The sequence below is a fragment of the Opisthorchis viverrini genome, assembly GCF_000715545.1.
Source record: "Opisthorchis viverrini unplaced genomic scaffold opera_v5_26, whole genome shotgun sequence".
Classification (NCBI taxonomy): domain Eukaryota; kingdom Metazoa; phylum Platyhelminthes; class Trematoda; order Opisthorchiida; family Opisthorchiidae; genus Opisthorchis; species Opisthorchis viverrini.
Genome location: NW_008751683.1, coordinates 573,618 through 588,295, shown reverse-complemented (window position 1 = coordinate 588,295; position 14,678 = coordinate 573,618). Strand labels below are relative to the sequence as shown.

General features: G+C 45.1%; 2 protein-coding genes across 2 annotated transcripts in view; one reads left to right on the top strand and one right to left on the bottom strand.

Moving 5' to 3' along the window:
• The window catches only part of T265_02257 (hypothetical protein), a gene marked incomplete at both ends in the record, with an annotated part of 42,098 nt that extends 40,781 nt beyond the window's left edge, over positions 1-1,317 (top strand). Inside the window, one exon of the mRNA XM_009166461.1 lies at positions 1,051-1,317. Coding sequence (XP_009164725.1) covers positions 1,051-1,317 — 267 coding nt within the window. The remainder of the gene's footprint in view (positions 1-1,050) is intronic.
• The window catches only part of T265_02258 (hypothetical protein), a gene marked incomplete at both ends in the record, with an annotated part of 35,800 nt that extends 22,679 nt beyond the window's left edge, over positions 1-13,121 (bottom strand). Inside the window, 6 exons of the mRNA XM_009166462.1 lie at positions 1,095-1,565; positions 2,844-3,155; positions 6,359-6,505; positions 9,572-9,746; positions 12,572-12,771; positions 12,898-13,121. Of these exons, the coding sequence (XP_009164726.1) occupies positions 1,095-1,565; positions 2,844-3,155; positions 6,359-6,505; positions 9,572-9,746; positions 12,572-12,771; positions 12,898-13,101 (1,509 nt within the window). The remainder of the gene's footprint in view (positions 1-1,094; positions 1,566-2,843; positions 3,156-6,358; positions 6,506-9,571; positions 9,747-12,571; positions 12,772-12,897) is intronic.
• Positions 13,122-14,678: the final 1,557 nt, after the last annotated feature.

Sequence of the window (14,678 nt, the reverse complement as noted above, 5' to 3'; positions counted from 1 at the left end):
ACTATTGAAGCTCTCATCTATGATATTTCAACACAAATGTTGGCGAGTTCCTGACATACGGAGGTTGTTCGATGGGATAGGCAAGAGCACACTTCCGTCAGTCTGACTGCGTGCTTATTTACCAGTCATTAATCGCCTGAGAAACATACCATGAAAGAACTACGGGAACTTTAGTAAAGAGGGGTTAGATGCGTGCTATTTAAAAAACCAGAATGGGACTGCAGGAAAACTCCTGCGTTAGAATGACACGTACAACAAAAGCAGCAGTGCATTGTCCCAACTTGCCAGTTAGATATGAGTGATCGAGTGGGGCAAGTAATCGTTAGAGTTTGGTTAGTCACACCAACAAGGAGTCACTTTGAGGGGTGTTTTGCAGTCGACGGGTGATTTTAGGGTAAGGAAACGGATACCATGGGCTCACAGCTTCTGGACTATTGACTACGAGAATCCGTCCCTATGTGCTCGAAACAGACAACATTCTAAGGACTGGCGTTGGAATGGTAACGTGTTCAGATTATTGAAATGAGCCTTATGAATCCCTAAATTGGGGTGCATGGGGCCAGAGAGGTGGACAACTAACGACATAGAGTGCCAAATCAAAAAAGGCTTGGTTACGCCATGAAATATCAAGTGTTCATACATAATTTTCGCTGGGTTGGAAACGTGTTTCTGTTTCTGTTTTCTCATACATGGAAAGACCCATGAATTTGGGTGGGAAATGTCGCCCTTAGTGATTCTTCCCCAATATCTTTCTTTACACATACCTACCAATTAAGCCTCAAAGAATAAAATGATATTGGGCTGTCTGAGCATAGAAAGGGGTGGTCAGAACGTCAAAAATGCATTTCAAGCTCAAACTCACAGGCTTCAGTCTCTGGATCGCCTCAAGCTCATTATACTTTTACGATGAAAAAAAACATCGTGACGCTTGTCCTAAATGGGACTGATCGCAGAGGTATCAAGACGAACCAGAGAATTGCCGTTGTATACATAACATGTCAAGATGATTACATGACATGATCCTTTCGCGTTACGTTTTGTACATGAGAGCTTTGGGAACGTGTGGTTGATAAAATCTATGCGCAACAGCTCACCTTTCTGCTGGAGGCCTGCCGTGCGGAGTTTATCCCCTCGTCCGGAAGTTCAGAACAGGAGTCGCCTGTCAACGCACGATGTCGTTCAGGACGGAACCGTATAACCGGAGTGGACTGCCCAAAGAAAACACCCGAGTCATGGGATATTTCACCGGAGACCGCCGGGCTGTTAAAAGAACCCATTTGTTCTGTGAAATTGATGCAATCGGAACCACCATCGTGAGTATAGTTCACATCATCTTTACTACTATCACGACTGGAGCGAGAATGTGCCTTTCCCACGACCTCAACCTTCGAATCACGTAATAGTACTGGCGACTGGGAGGGTAGGAAGGTTAAGTCACCATTGGGGAAACTGTGCGACTCAGTGAAGTCCGCTGGGTCGACAAACACGCCCTCTTCGCTACCGCTTGATTGGTTCTGCTTGCGCCGTGATCTTGGAACAGCCACGGTTGGTCCAAAAGGAAACTGCTGAGGGTAAGGGAATGAAAATACACAGTAAATATCCGACAAAAGCAATACAAAAAACAGCTCACACAACATTAAGATACAGGGCTAACCATGAGCACCAAAATTTGGGCGCACTACTGACAACCAAGGTGCCTCAAACATGGAGGTCAATTTATTACCGTAGCACGTGACGGGCAAGTACACATCACAGAGCACCCTACCAGAAAGTCATATTCTGGATCCTGACCAAAAAGGGAACCAAAAGTTACTGAACACCAGGAAAACACTTTTAATGTAATCTTCCTTGCGTTAGGGATATAGGCCGATCAATATCCGATATGAAAACCGAAGTATGGCTCGTAAATTGTACTGCGAAACAAATAAGCGGACTACATATGAGAACATTCGCCTTCACTATCATTAGTTTTCGTGGGGTCAAACACATGAGTCCCGATAAGGACGGAAGTTGTACAGCACTACTCGACTTCTACATATAGATTGACTCCATTTACAAAACGAAATCTCGATTGCGAGCCGATAGTAATCAAACGATTTACTCGCTCTGGCCCTAGTCAACACCGTCAATACGGCGGCCAATGCAGGAGGAAAAAGCGATTTGAATGAGACCCCGACTGGTCATTTAGTTCGACTGCAAGCGAGCGCCGATTCGTCGTCGTTCAGTCCAGAAGCACACGCACCATGGGCAACGAATCGACGACCATGCATAGGACAGACACACACACGAACGCAAGCACACAGCTTCATAGAAGAGGGCTAGAATAGTAAACACACTCGAGCGCCATGACCAGAGTGTGAATAATGGAACGAATGAAAATTGATAAACTGGCTGAGTACAGCATCCAGGTAGTGGGGGAAAGTCTAGGCACGCACGAAGAATGAAAGTTGCACTCTGAAAGAATCGGAAATCATCACATTCAACCTAAATGATGCGGTGCATTTTGAGGAGGATTAATTGTATTCAAACTATAAAACAGCAATCTTGGAAACAACTCTTCCACCTAATTTCCTCGTCACCGCCAGAGCGGTCTGGAGACTCGAGACGTCTGAGTAGGGCCAATGCTGTACAAACACCGATTCTTAAACCGGGGAGAATCGCAACTTAAGCGACCTAAGAAAAGAAAACGCACTGGACGAACTTTGCAAGGTAAAATCGGCGTATAGTCAGGATGTCGACCTATATGTGTGGTTGCAAGGCAAACAAGAACGTGAAGTTGATGAGTCAAGCCATCGTTACAAACAGCCAGGTTGCACCAGGAAAACTTAATCCCGTTAATTTACCCCACCGCAATTTTTCGAGCTTCCGTTAACCAACTTCAAGTCGGAGGAACCTGGAGACCGAACGAGCAACGCAGAGGCCTGTTGTTCACCCGGATACAAATCAAACTGGCCCAAATTCAATGCCTCACACAGAGGATTACATCGATGCGTGTGAAAGAACAGTGCCATTCCGCGAATCCCCAGGTTTCCATCCCCATATGCAGTACCGTCGGCTGTATGAATTTGCGGATCTGTCCAGAGGTCACCAACGCCTTGAATGTCGACAACAATGAGACGATGTCCACTTTGTTCGAAAGTAAAGTGGCTGAAGGCCTGGACAGAAAGATGGAAATACGAAATTTAGGCGGCACACTGCACAAGCCAACAAACGATTAAGAAAAACAGGGACCAGAAGCGCAGCATGAAGGACCATCTGCGTGAGAACTTCAATTAATATGAATCGGAAATAGGGCCCAGGATTTGTATCAGTAAATATGGACATTCCTGAGTTTGAGCTACATTTCTTCGTGTCAAGGATTATCAACCAACGAATATGGCCGAATTCTGGCGTAGATTTAAATTTTCCATTTTGCTGGTAAGCCATTTATCAGACACAGGCCCCGAAATATGCGAGCTCGAATGTGATAAATCTATCGGGAAATCCGTATGATCTCAGGACCCAGGTTGAGGTGGGCACAACCAAAGTTCCTACCTCAGACTTCACCAAGTCAGCTATAAAGCATGGACAAGGAACAGTGGTTCGGAGAGAATAAACTGGATAGGAAACGGAAACCTTTATGGATTTCAGACGATGCCGGTGCATATTTCAGTGAATTGCACGCCCGAAAGTACAAAATGTTCAAGACAAAATCACTGGTGACGAATTCATAAATGCGTGACTAGATCATTCTTCGGTACCGGAAATCGAACTCATGAAGGTGATGGTTGTTGATGTCTTCCGATACGAGGTTTACCGATTCACTGCTTAGCCATGGCCTGTCCGCCCATGAATAGTTTAGGTCCAGGACACGGCTGAGTGACCGCACGGTAGGTAGCCGCCTAGTGCGTAAGGCACGTGATCCAACAAGTTGTGATGTACCCGGTTGTACGCGAGTTGAGATACTGTCAAGGCCCTTATACCAACCGGTCCGACCAGAAAAAGCTATGGCGAAGCCGCCTTGAAATCGAGGTGCGGGTTGTACCCGTTGGACTTGATGATAACTCAACCCTTCGCGTACACAAGTTCGCATGTAGCATCATCATTCATGGCCATAGACTTCAAACAAACTAACAGTAAAGAGAATCTGTGAGAAAGTAAAATATACCTATTCACAAATCACGCGAGACTCAAGTGAATCTGAATCCAGCTGAATCTTTCGGTCATGATATTCGTCAAGACAGAATGTGCTACACGAAGCTGCTTCACGTTTCAGTTGGTACGACATTCGAGATATGGCAATATACTTGAAGAAAACTACTCACAAGGTTGCTGAAAACTCCTCGACAGCTAATGACCGAGATTCATCTGGTCGGAGTAGTCCCCATGTTTCCGTCAACCTTACGTTCTACCGGGTATCAGCTGAGTCTCGCGCTAAAACAAAATTGGTGCGCTAATGAGTATATTTTGCGAATTTCTTACAACTTTGGTTCAATTAGAACATAATGTTGACGGAAGCACGAGGAATGCGTTAACCGATTGTAGGTTGTCGCAGAGTTTTCAGCAAACTTGTGAGTTTCCTTCAATCAAATAGATGCTTCTCTTTTCAAATAAATGATAACTCAACCGAACCCATGCGGAAAACATATATACTTAGTTCGTACTTATTTACTTACTTCGCAAGCTAACAGCAACACTGATAAAATCGAAAGGCAGTATTATGAAAGAATGAAAAACGAAGTTGTTGTTTATCCAGAGCACCCAGTGGAACAAACGAACTGCCAGTTTAAAAGTGCACACGTGTTATGCGACAAAACTTGGTTGCTTGTCAAAAGACAAACCTCCGCCCAATGCAGCGCAACTCGTAACACGTTAGGCAGTAAACAAGCCAATCAATGGGGAGGTATTTGGATCAATTAATCACAGTCAAGTGACATACATAGGGTTTCTCCCACAAACAAAAAACGTTAGAGCCGGAGCGGTCAGTTAGACTGTATGAGGTCTATGCTCCAGAACTCGATGTATAGATGCACTGTGGCTGGGATGAGACAGCTACTAGAAAACGAAGTACGCTGAAGAATTACCCAATGAGGCTAAACGACCAACCGGATGTTGGCTTTGCGTCATAGAACTGTTATCAAGTGACAGTGAAGTTCACCTGCTCTGTGGAACACATTTTCGCCATATACACGTTGAACGAGTGACGGAAACATGTGCAGATCACCACGTGGTTGTTTGGAAAAGTGTCAAACAAACACGACAGCTCGATTCAGATAGATGAAGAAGGAATAAATTCGGACAAGCAAGCCAGCGTGAAATGGGTACCTTCTCAGAGTAGAAAATGAGAGTAGAAAATGATTCTGTGGAATGTTTTGCACTCGCTGTGCGGAATGAATCATAACACGAGAAAACGGCTTCGGGACGTTAACTTGTGGTTTGTGTGTACGCATCCCGTTAGGGGAAAGATAATCCAAACTTCACATACGTTGGTCACTTCAACAAGACCATTTCAGGCCACACCGGGAACACAAAAGGTTTGGTGACCTCAATTGTCTATTGGGGAAGAGCTGTTTCCAAAAGCAAAAGAGAGTGACAAAAATCTTGCGACTTGGTGGAGAGGTAAGTTCGGATACCCGACCAAAAAGCGCTCGGATTGTGTAATCACTTGCCGAAAGGGTCAAATAACGGTAGTACTAGCAGTGTTAATTGAAAGGTACTTCATGAGTTGTTCGCACATTCCCAAGAAATCTAGATGACCGTTTCTGTGTTTAGTTAAACATAGCATTATATATGTACTCAACTTGATCTCTGAGAAAAAACGCATCAATTTTTACTCATATGTTGAATTCTGGGAGGTGTATTCACCACGAGATGGTGACAGTGGGAAAACACAAGTTTTCCTCTCCCCTCCGTTATCTCTCAACCAGTTGGTTGCGAGCGAATGTTAGCGTAAATGATGTCTAGAACAATCCGCCTGACAGTTCGACTACCCGCCAACGTTTTGCACTAAAAATCAGACCAACAGTCTACAATAAAACATCGTGTTTTTTTTTCATATTCCTAGCGCACGACAGATCTACGAGGAGTGTATGCAGAAAAAGTCAAATACGTAAGTCTCGGTGCCATCGAGCAATCGGCCAGACAAACAAAAAGGATGAAGCGAACAGCACTTGGCCAGATATGGTTAGGATCATACCTGACAGATCGGCCGGTATGACGTAGCTAGCTAGTATAGCCAGTTATTCATTTCCAATGCATCTGGAGGGATTAGTTTTCGCACCAGTATAACTCAAAACAAAATTGTGGACATTAGTCAAGCCTGAATATGTAGCGACATTCGCAGGTGGGACAAAACGTCAGGGATAGTGGATCTGCTCACCTGTGGTGTGTTCCTTGCAAAATCATCGACAAAGCCTGAATTTGAATTGTACTTGCGATAGGTACCCTCGATGAAATGCTCAAGGTGATACAGGGGTTTATCTGGACGGTTGAAGAATTCCAACACGCACATTTGAGCAATGTCAACCTATTGAGATGAGTGCGCAAAGTGTGTAAAAAGTCTGTTCACGAAAAAAGTGAATTCACGAGAGCTGAATATTCAGCATACAGAGCCCTGTCGGACAATAAAATGGGCATGTAGTTGTTGAAGAATAGGAAAAAGCAGTCCGAAAGTGAATCAAACTAGAGTTGACGCCAGTACATCACTCAACAACTCAGTCCTAATGAAGAACAGTCCACCTGTAGAAAGTGGGGACGATTCCGGCTCAAATGACGCGAAAAGTTTGCTGATCACCCGGTAAGACTAGCTAGATAAAGTTAAAACAAGTTTCAGGCTATAAAACCTACTAAGACTCTCTTGAAGTACCGAAGCGCTGAACTATTGCTGCAATAACCTACTTACTAGGGCTGCAATACTTCCCAAATAAATCACGAGATGCAGTAGGGAGATAGTGCGTCCAATGGGGATAATCATGTGCAATGACCCATGTACAGAAAATTTTATTGTAAAAGCCAGTGCTCTCGACGTGAGGTGTTGTTCGCCTTCCAGGATGAGGTCCACTTGATCCTCCCTGTGCTTGGTTAAAGAGGGAAGCTAACCGATGTTAGTGGTGTTCATGCCGTCAGTTTCCATCCAGACTGTCTGACTGAGTGTCGGGGGTGTAGACAACTCGGATGTTTGTGGTAGGCTAGTTCTAGGTTACCTTCCCAGCCCCATTTCTTTCCTCATTCAATCATAAGACTCCAGTTTAATAAATCTGCACAGCTGTACGACACTGAAACACCATACCACAAAAGAATAGGTCCCTATGTGTTTTGGTAGTGCTAAAGGTCTTCAGTTATGCGGTTAAACACAAACATGATCAAACATTGTTCGTTGTGTCCATTAGCGACAAGTTACGGCAGTAGATCACGATTGGCAGTCTACAGTGTAACTTGGTAAAAGTAAAAACAAATTTGGCATTAGCGTCAAGTGCTGAAGGAACCGAATGCACCAGATATGTGACGGTCCCCGGATATAACGTTGTTGACAAACTTCAAGAAGCCAGAATGACCCAGATTCACGACGACGAACCACAAGGGGTCTCTTGTTGCTTAAACCAGACAAAAACTGCAGTGCGACAACTCTCCATCTGCTCCTTGACAGAAAGCTTGGTTGGGAAGGTCTATGAGCAAAATGTCGAATAGCTGGTAGGGTGAGTTCAGTAATTTCAGTTCATTATTTCAAGTATCCGGACTGACTGATGTCCAGCATCAGTGTCAACCAGGAATCACATAACGCTTGTGTAGACGGACTTCGGTAGTCGCTACAGTCAGTATAGATGGCAATCAGAGACTAAGTGCAGGATGCGCAATCCAGTAGCCTTGAAGAGAATTTTAAAAATTCGTTCGGTTGTAACACCCCTCAGGTGCCTAGATGCCATGCAACCCGAAGGAATCACGAGGGCTGGGATACTGTCGGGTTGCCCAAGCCTAGACAGGGGAGATCGAGAGGCAGAGGTAGGGTTCGAACCACGGACCTTCCGGTCAGTAAATTCGCGCTCTAACCACTTGAGCCATGACGATTAAACCCAGTGGTGATCTTATAAAGGCGATAAGTGTGCTTTAGTATTGACGCGAAAAGCAGAAGGTACGAAGACAAATAGGAAAGTACGACTGCACAGTGTCCAGAACCTCTGCAATGCCTCCGTCTAGGGATTCTGATATGAAAACGGCGTTTGCAGACTTCATTGTTCGTTTCCAAGCGAGGGCATCTATCTAGATCACCTTCAGTCCATCCACGTTCAGGAGGAAAAAATCTGATTAGGGGAATCGGTTTGAACAAGTAAAAACAGGTAGCCTCTCCTGAGAGATTGGTTTGCTTCGGAGGTCTCTTGAGTATACATCACAAGAGAGTAATTGCTGTCCATCCTGGAAACGACTTGTCCGGCCTCTTGAAGCCTCAGATATATTGAGTCCAGCTACCAGAATAGACCGTTTTTACCAACGACCGAAGTGGCTGGCCAAAATGGAATGATAATGTGGTCTTTGGATAAACGAACAGTTCCAATTATTTACAATGTCCCTGTTCGATAAGTATCGATAGATGAGGAGACGATCCGTCAGGGCTGGCGACATGACTAATACTGACTGCGTTTGCGACACTATCTCTTTGAATTGAAAGTCCATCACTGGTGAGACAACAACGGATATATTCCCATATACCCTCATTAACACTTAGAAGCCAGGGTGAAATACAGATGTCAATGATGTCAATGATGATGACGACCATATCGCTGGAAAAAGGTTCTGGTGTTCGAGTGAGCTTAGAATCTGCTAACTAATTCAACTTATTGCTCCGATGCTGCTGGAAGTCAAAGTTGTTATGCCCTGAAACTGAGCTAACTACACAGTTACCTGACCTTAATTGAACGTATGGATAATCAGGGTATCAGCGGTGTGGCAGAGTAACAGTAAGGCGTGAATGGGAATGAAAGCGTTGAGCAGTGGTATGCTTGAGTCTACCAGAGACATTCGATTATGGTCGATCATCTGGGTTTACTCCGCATTAGCCTGCTACGAACTGATGACGTCCCACCGACCGGTGACGAAACGTGTGCCACCAAATCGCTCAACTCATCGAGCAGAAAACCGTTCATCTACACATGAGCGACCACTACTCCTCTTAATATCACGCGCAGAAACACAGGCAAATTAGAATATTATCTTGATACAGACATCAATGGCGCGTTGTATCTTTGACAGTCTGAAAATTTCGCCTCATTGTGTTAAGGCCAGATGATCAATGGCCTCGAAAAATCCACCAACGTGAGAGATAATGTGCATATCCAAAATGTAAGGTGATTCCGATAGCACAATGACGAGGAATTTATCTTCTCATACATCCTGGAAGGGGGCTCTCACTTTGAGATTTTCATCTGAGGATGTTTTAATGTGTCGCACACCGAGTAAGAGTATAACACTGCAGTAGTAACTCCGTGAGAGAAGTTAGTTGTACCAAAGATAAACTTTGCGTCCTCCAACCACCATGTCATTCGCTCCATATGTTTTCACACATACACATACACACACTCCAGAAGGAACGTGTTCTCACCTTTTTGGCAATTGCCGGTTGGCGACTGAATTCCTCAGCCCACAGCTTGGCATCCATTTGTAGACGGACATCATCAAAGTAGACCTGAGAAGACACTGGCTCAATGTAACGCTTGGCCACGAAGTTTCCAGCATGAGACCAGTCATCAGTTTGACAGAAGTTGGATAGCTTCTTGCTGTAACGAAGGGAGAAAGCAAAAGTAGCCTCAGAGTTGAACTTTGACGTATAATGAGTGATAGCTCCAAAGCGTTAGCTGGCTAGCTGGTGACCTTGTAGTCCACTAACGTGGATATAGATGCACGTCGTAAAGTAAGCAAACGTTTGCTACAGGGTGACGAACTGCGGATAAAGAGAGTGCACTGAGACTATGCCACAGACTTGAGTTAGTCGTTCAGCTGTAGCACCCTTTCGGTGCCTAGCTTCCATGCCACCAGAAGGAAGCACGAGGGCTGGGATACTGTCAGCTTGCCCTCAGTAAATTCGGGTCAGTCGAGAGACATAGGTCGGGTCCGAACCACGAACCTTCCGGTCAGTAAATTCGCACTCTAACCACTGAGCCATCTTGCCCCCCAAAAGGTCATATTGTTTCGGAATAGTTTCTGTCTAGGACTAGTCAACGGGTATTCACTCCACAGAACGTTCGACTCGTAGAATCGTCGTTGACCTTCCCCATCCCTGAGGGCCTGTTTTTGGGGATTTAACCATTATCATCAGAGACGGCAACATTAGTGTTGGAACTGGTTCGCCGTACAACCATAAAAGTCATCTAATTATATTCAAAGCATTGGAGTGAAAAGAAGAAAAGAAGAGTGGGTCTGAGAGGGGACCTACTGCTGGCTTGTGTCAAGCATTCTGAGATGCCTACACCTCCAAGCGCCTAATCGGACAATCTGGAAAGAAACTGACGTCAAGAACGCCATTCCTTTCAATACCTCCAACCAAGCACAGGTGGAATCATGGGGACCCCGTCCTGGAAGGCGTACAATACCAACAACACCCAAACTCTTCGTGATCTCTTTCACGCCATTCTGCCAAGTCATCCACTGTCCACCTCGCGGTTTGCGCCATTCTGAAGGAGGCACAGAGACCAACACTCGTCTCGGTAGACGGTGTTTCGTCATGCGTAACACATGGCTGAGCCATCGTAGTCGGTGATGCTGGATGTTTTCTCCGACTGAATTGCTCATTACACAATCAAATACCCACTTTCTAATCACCTCATTACTAACATGCCGACGCCATCCAAAACCAACCCTTAAGATCTGCTGATATGTCTTTTTGACGACACAAGTGACGGAAATTAGCAAATGTGATCCGAGCCTTTGAGATTCTTGCACTGGCTTCATCAGACATACTTCCGTAAGAGCTAATACAACTACCGAGGTACGTAAAGTTTTCCACAATCTCCAGTGATTCTCCTTGAATTGTAATGGACATGTTCGCAGACTGCACGTTCTGAAGCATGACTTTGCACTCTGAAGGTGCACGGCGCATGCCAAAAAATGGTATGATGGTGGGCAGTCTAACGAGCGATTCAGCTGGGTTTCAGATGAGTCTCTCGCACAATCAAATTTATCTGCAACTGAGCGTATTTCGCTACTCCCATGCAATTCGGTTTCAAGTAGAACAAAAGGTTGATGGAAACTCGGGGACTGTGCCTACTTTATGATCCCCAAAAAGGGCGAAACCGGTCGTGGGCTGTCGAAGAACTTTCATCAACCTTATGAGTAGTGCATCACGTTTAAACATGTATCCCGATATCTCCAATATCGTAGCGACTGAAACATGAAGCAGCCCGTTGCAACACATTCAGTTGTCTGGAAACAGCACAAACCAGAGAATGAGCTGGGTTTAAGGTGTCTCTCGTGAAATCATATTTGTTTGCAAATGAGTACATTTCGCTAGAAAGTGGATAACTTTGTGCTCGGAAGTTTCTGCCAATCGTGGGTAGTCCCGATTCGGGATATTATTGAAGTCAACTCATCCATCTTTAGGAGGAAATTGCCCCAAAGTAAAGGATCACAATACGATGATGACGTCAGCGTGAATTCTGCTGGTAACAACAATACCCATTAAGCAGGTTGCTCAGTCACTGACAAAACGACACTACGCTGCAGTTCGTTTTCTGGTCGTCAGATGAACCAATTAAGCAAGCGCATGACAACGGTGAAAATACAAACAATGCGGCAATGTGGGAGTGCTTCAGAAATACACGTGGCGCTTCCATCTTTACTGTTCAGCAGAGACTACAAGTACTCACGCTTGGTTGATAGAATATGAACAAATTTTGTATTCGCAAATGGTTATCTAAAAATGATGGAGGATGCAGGCATATTTCGAGGCGCTGCGATTGATTAGAATGCAAACAGTACGCCAGCAAAGATCCCATCATCTAGATATCAAAGTGCGCTGCAACTGGATGTGTTTTGTCTGAACAGCCGGGTAGCAGTGCATGTGAGAGGCAAATATGGATCTATGCGGACCTGTTTTGTGATCGCCTACAGTGGTCACACGCATTAAAATGACCAATAGCGATAAGGATTACAGAAAAAGAACGGTCAGCGCCCATAACTGGTTGAAACAGGCTTCAATAAATACGAAAAAGGACTACAATAAGCGAAACTTTGTTTGCGAAAACCAAATGGCACATGAAGCAGTGTAAAGAAATTCACTAAGTGCAAAGTTCAAGTTGCTCAAAAACTGAACGGCCAAAAGAGAAGTAGCGAGTTTTTTTTCAGCTTGTGGAGGGTAGAAATCGGTTCAGGTTTGATGTCATCTGCCTTGAATCAGATTTATATAGCTGGGCTTGTTGCCCCCCCCCCCTCCGAATTACCCATGAAGAAACACGAATTTCACAGAACCGATGAAAACCTAGAATGCGCCTAATCATCTTTATACTGCAGAACGTGATGTTAAAGGCTGCGAATTCGAACGATAACAACCACGTAGCTGTGTAAACAGGTGCACATAAAAACGTGATAGATACGGGATATAACTTACACTCGGAAACACTCTCTCATGGCACCTCGACCGAAAGACTTCTCCTCTATACGCACTTGAACGACATCTTCTACCCACTGAGATTGCAGTGGACTATAACGATGTCGTTTCGCCAACTCTACAGGTAACTGGTCCAGATGGAATTTGGCCCACGGATCACCACAGCGCAGAACCATTGAATAGGCAGTCCGCCAGAGACCCTGGCAGCGAGAAAATAACAAAGATAGGCAGAACTCTTGTTCCTCAAATCATAAACGAAGATAAGAGCAAATAAAAAAGCTAAAGAACCGCTTGTAGAAAAGAGTCAAATCGGTGGGAAAACTTACGATTATACGGGCGCGGTTGCTGCGAATCTGACACGTTGTCCCAACTTCCGAACGCATTATTTTCAACTCCTTAACAGACATTCTCCGATCACCCCTCTTTGTTGTAAGCGCGGTGGCCTCGGAGATTTTAAACTTTGCAAATTCGGTGAACACATCGCCCGGAGAGAAGGCGAAATCTGAATCATCAACAGATCCGGATTCCATCAGTCAACGGAACCAGTGCGTCAACCTCACGTAGAATTGAAAGAAAAAAATGAAACGATAGAGTAGGATCACCAAAACATCGGTGAGATTAAAAACCGCTCGGTCGAAATCTGCGGGATATTCAGATGGACCTGATAGTACTGCCTTCCTCCAGGAGCATCGGTTTTGCTTCTCTCACAATAACCGTCCGCTCACCTTACTCAACTTTGTAGGTCGTTTGTTTATACTTTTTGAGACCACTGCAGACGTACTGAAACGCATAAACTACGCCACCGATAATACCGGCAAGTCGTGTGCGAAGTCATCTATTGAATGAGTGTGATCGAGAAAACCTTGCGATATGAAAATTCATAAGTTATCCTCTGGCTCGGTTAGTTGGATCTATGAGGAATCAGTCCAGCTTTTGTCGAGGATTAAAGTTCACCACGAATGAGGATCAATCACAAGCTCATTAGACGAGGTCTGAACATATTTCTATTCTGTTTCATATGCGAACAGAACCAGAAATTGCCTGAGATCAAGAGCAATCAGGATAAGATTCAACCGTCACAAAAGACTTCTGAGTTGACCCAACAGCGATGACAATAGCCTGCGCGAAAATCTGAGGAGTGAGAATCTTCCACTAGTTCCATGAATCCACCGACAACCCATCGTCGCAGGTTGCCAACAGATTATTCTGTCACCGTCTGTTTCTTAGTTACGATCAAGACACATTAATCATACCGAGCAACTCTTAGACAAACGAGACACAGATTAACTAAGCATCAGTTAAGTACTCCATCTCTTTGCAACTACTCTTCATATGGAATAACACTGATGGATATATTTTTTATATACCACTGTTGCACTGTGTGAACTAAATCGCGCAGCAACGCGGGTCAGAGATTCTCTCTTCACTGGACTTGATATTTACAAACGAAAAATTGATGCCCAAGTTCTTGGAATACCACACCTTAATTGGTCACAGCGATTTCATAGTCCTGGCTTCTCACTGCACCACGTATCATAAACAATTACCAGCAAGCGCAGTGGGCAAACTAGAATCAGCGTCAGCTTGCCCGCTCTGTGGAGCTCAGTATGTGCAGACACCTCATGAAAATGGCTACCCCAGACCCAACAACTCACGCAGTTGCATCGCACACCCAAGACTTTATAATCCTTCCTGATTGTGGAGTTTCTCCATACGACAGAATGGGAAGCGAATGTACCCGGGCGGGAAGGGAAATCCCGACCTAAAGCTGCCACCTTGACATTGTGGAGTCCATACGACAGAATGGGAAGCGAATGTACCCGGGCGGGAAGGGAAATCCCGACCTAAAGCTGCCACCTTGACGTGGTGGTTGGTCTTCAGTGCTGCAATGATCCTGCGGGCTACACTGGCTGGAACTTCGTTCCACAAGGTGCAACCATGCCAGGAAGGCCAAAGGGGAGCAGCCAGACCAAGAGCAGCGAGACCCCGTACTACGAGTAATCGTGCTACGAGGCGGTCTGGGGGTAAAGTCGTACTGTCCTCTGCGACAGGAGTGTGAAGGCAGTAAGGTGTTTCCCCCAGGCGACCAGCATGTCCATATTTATGG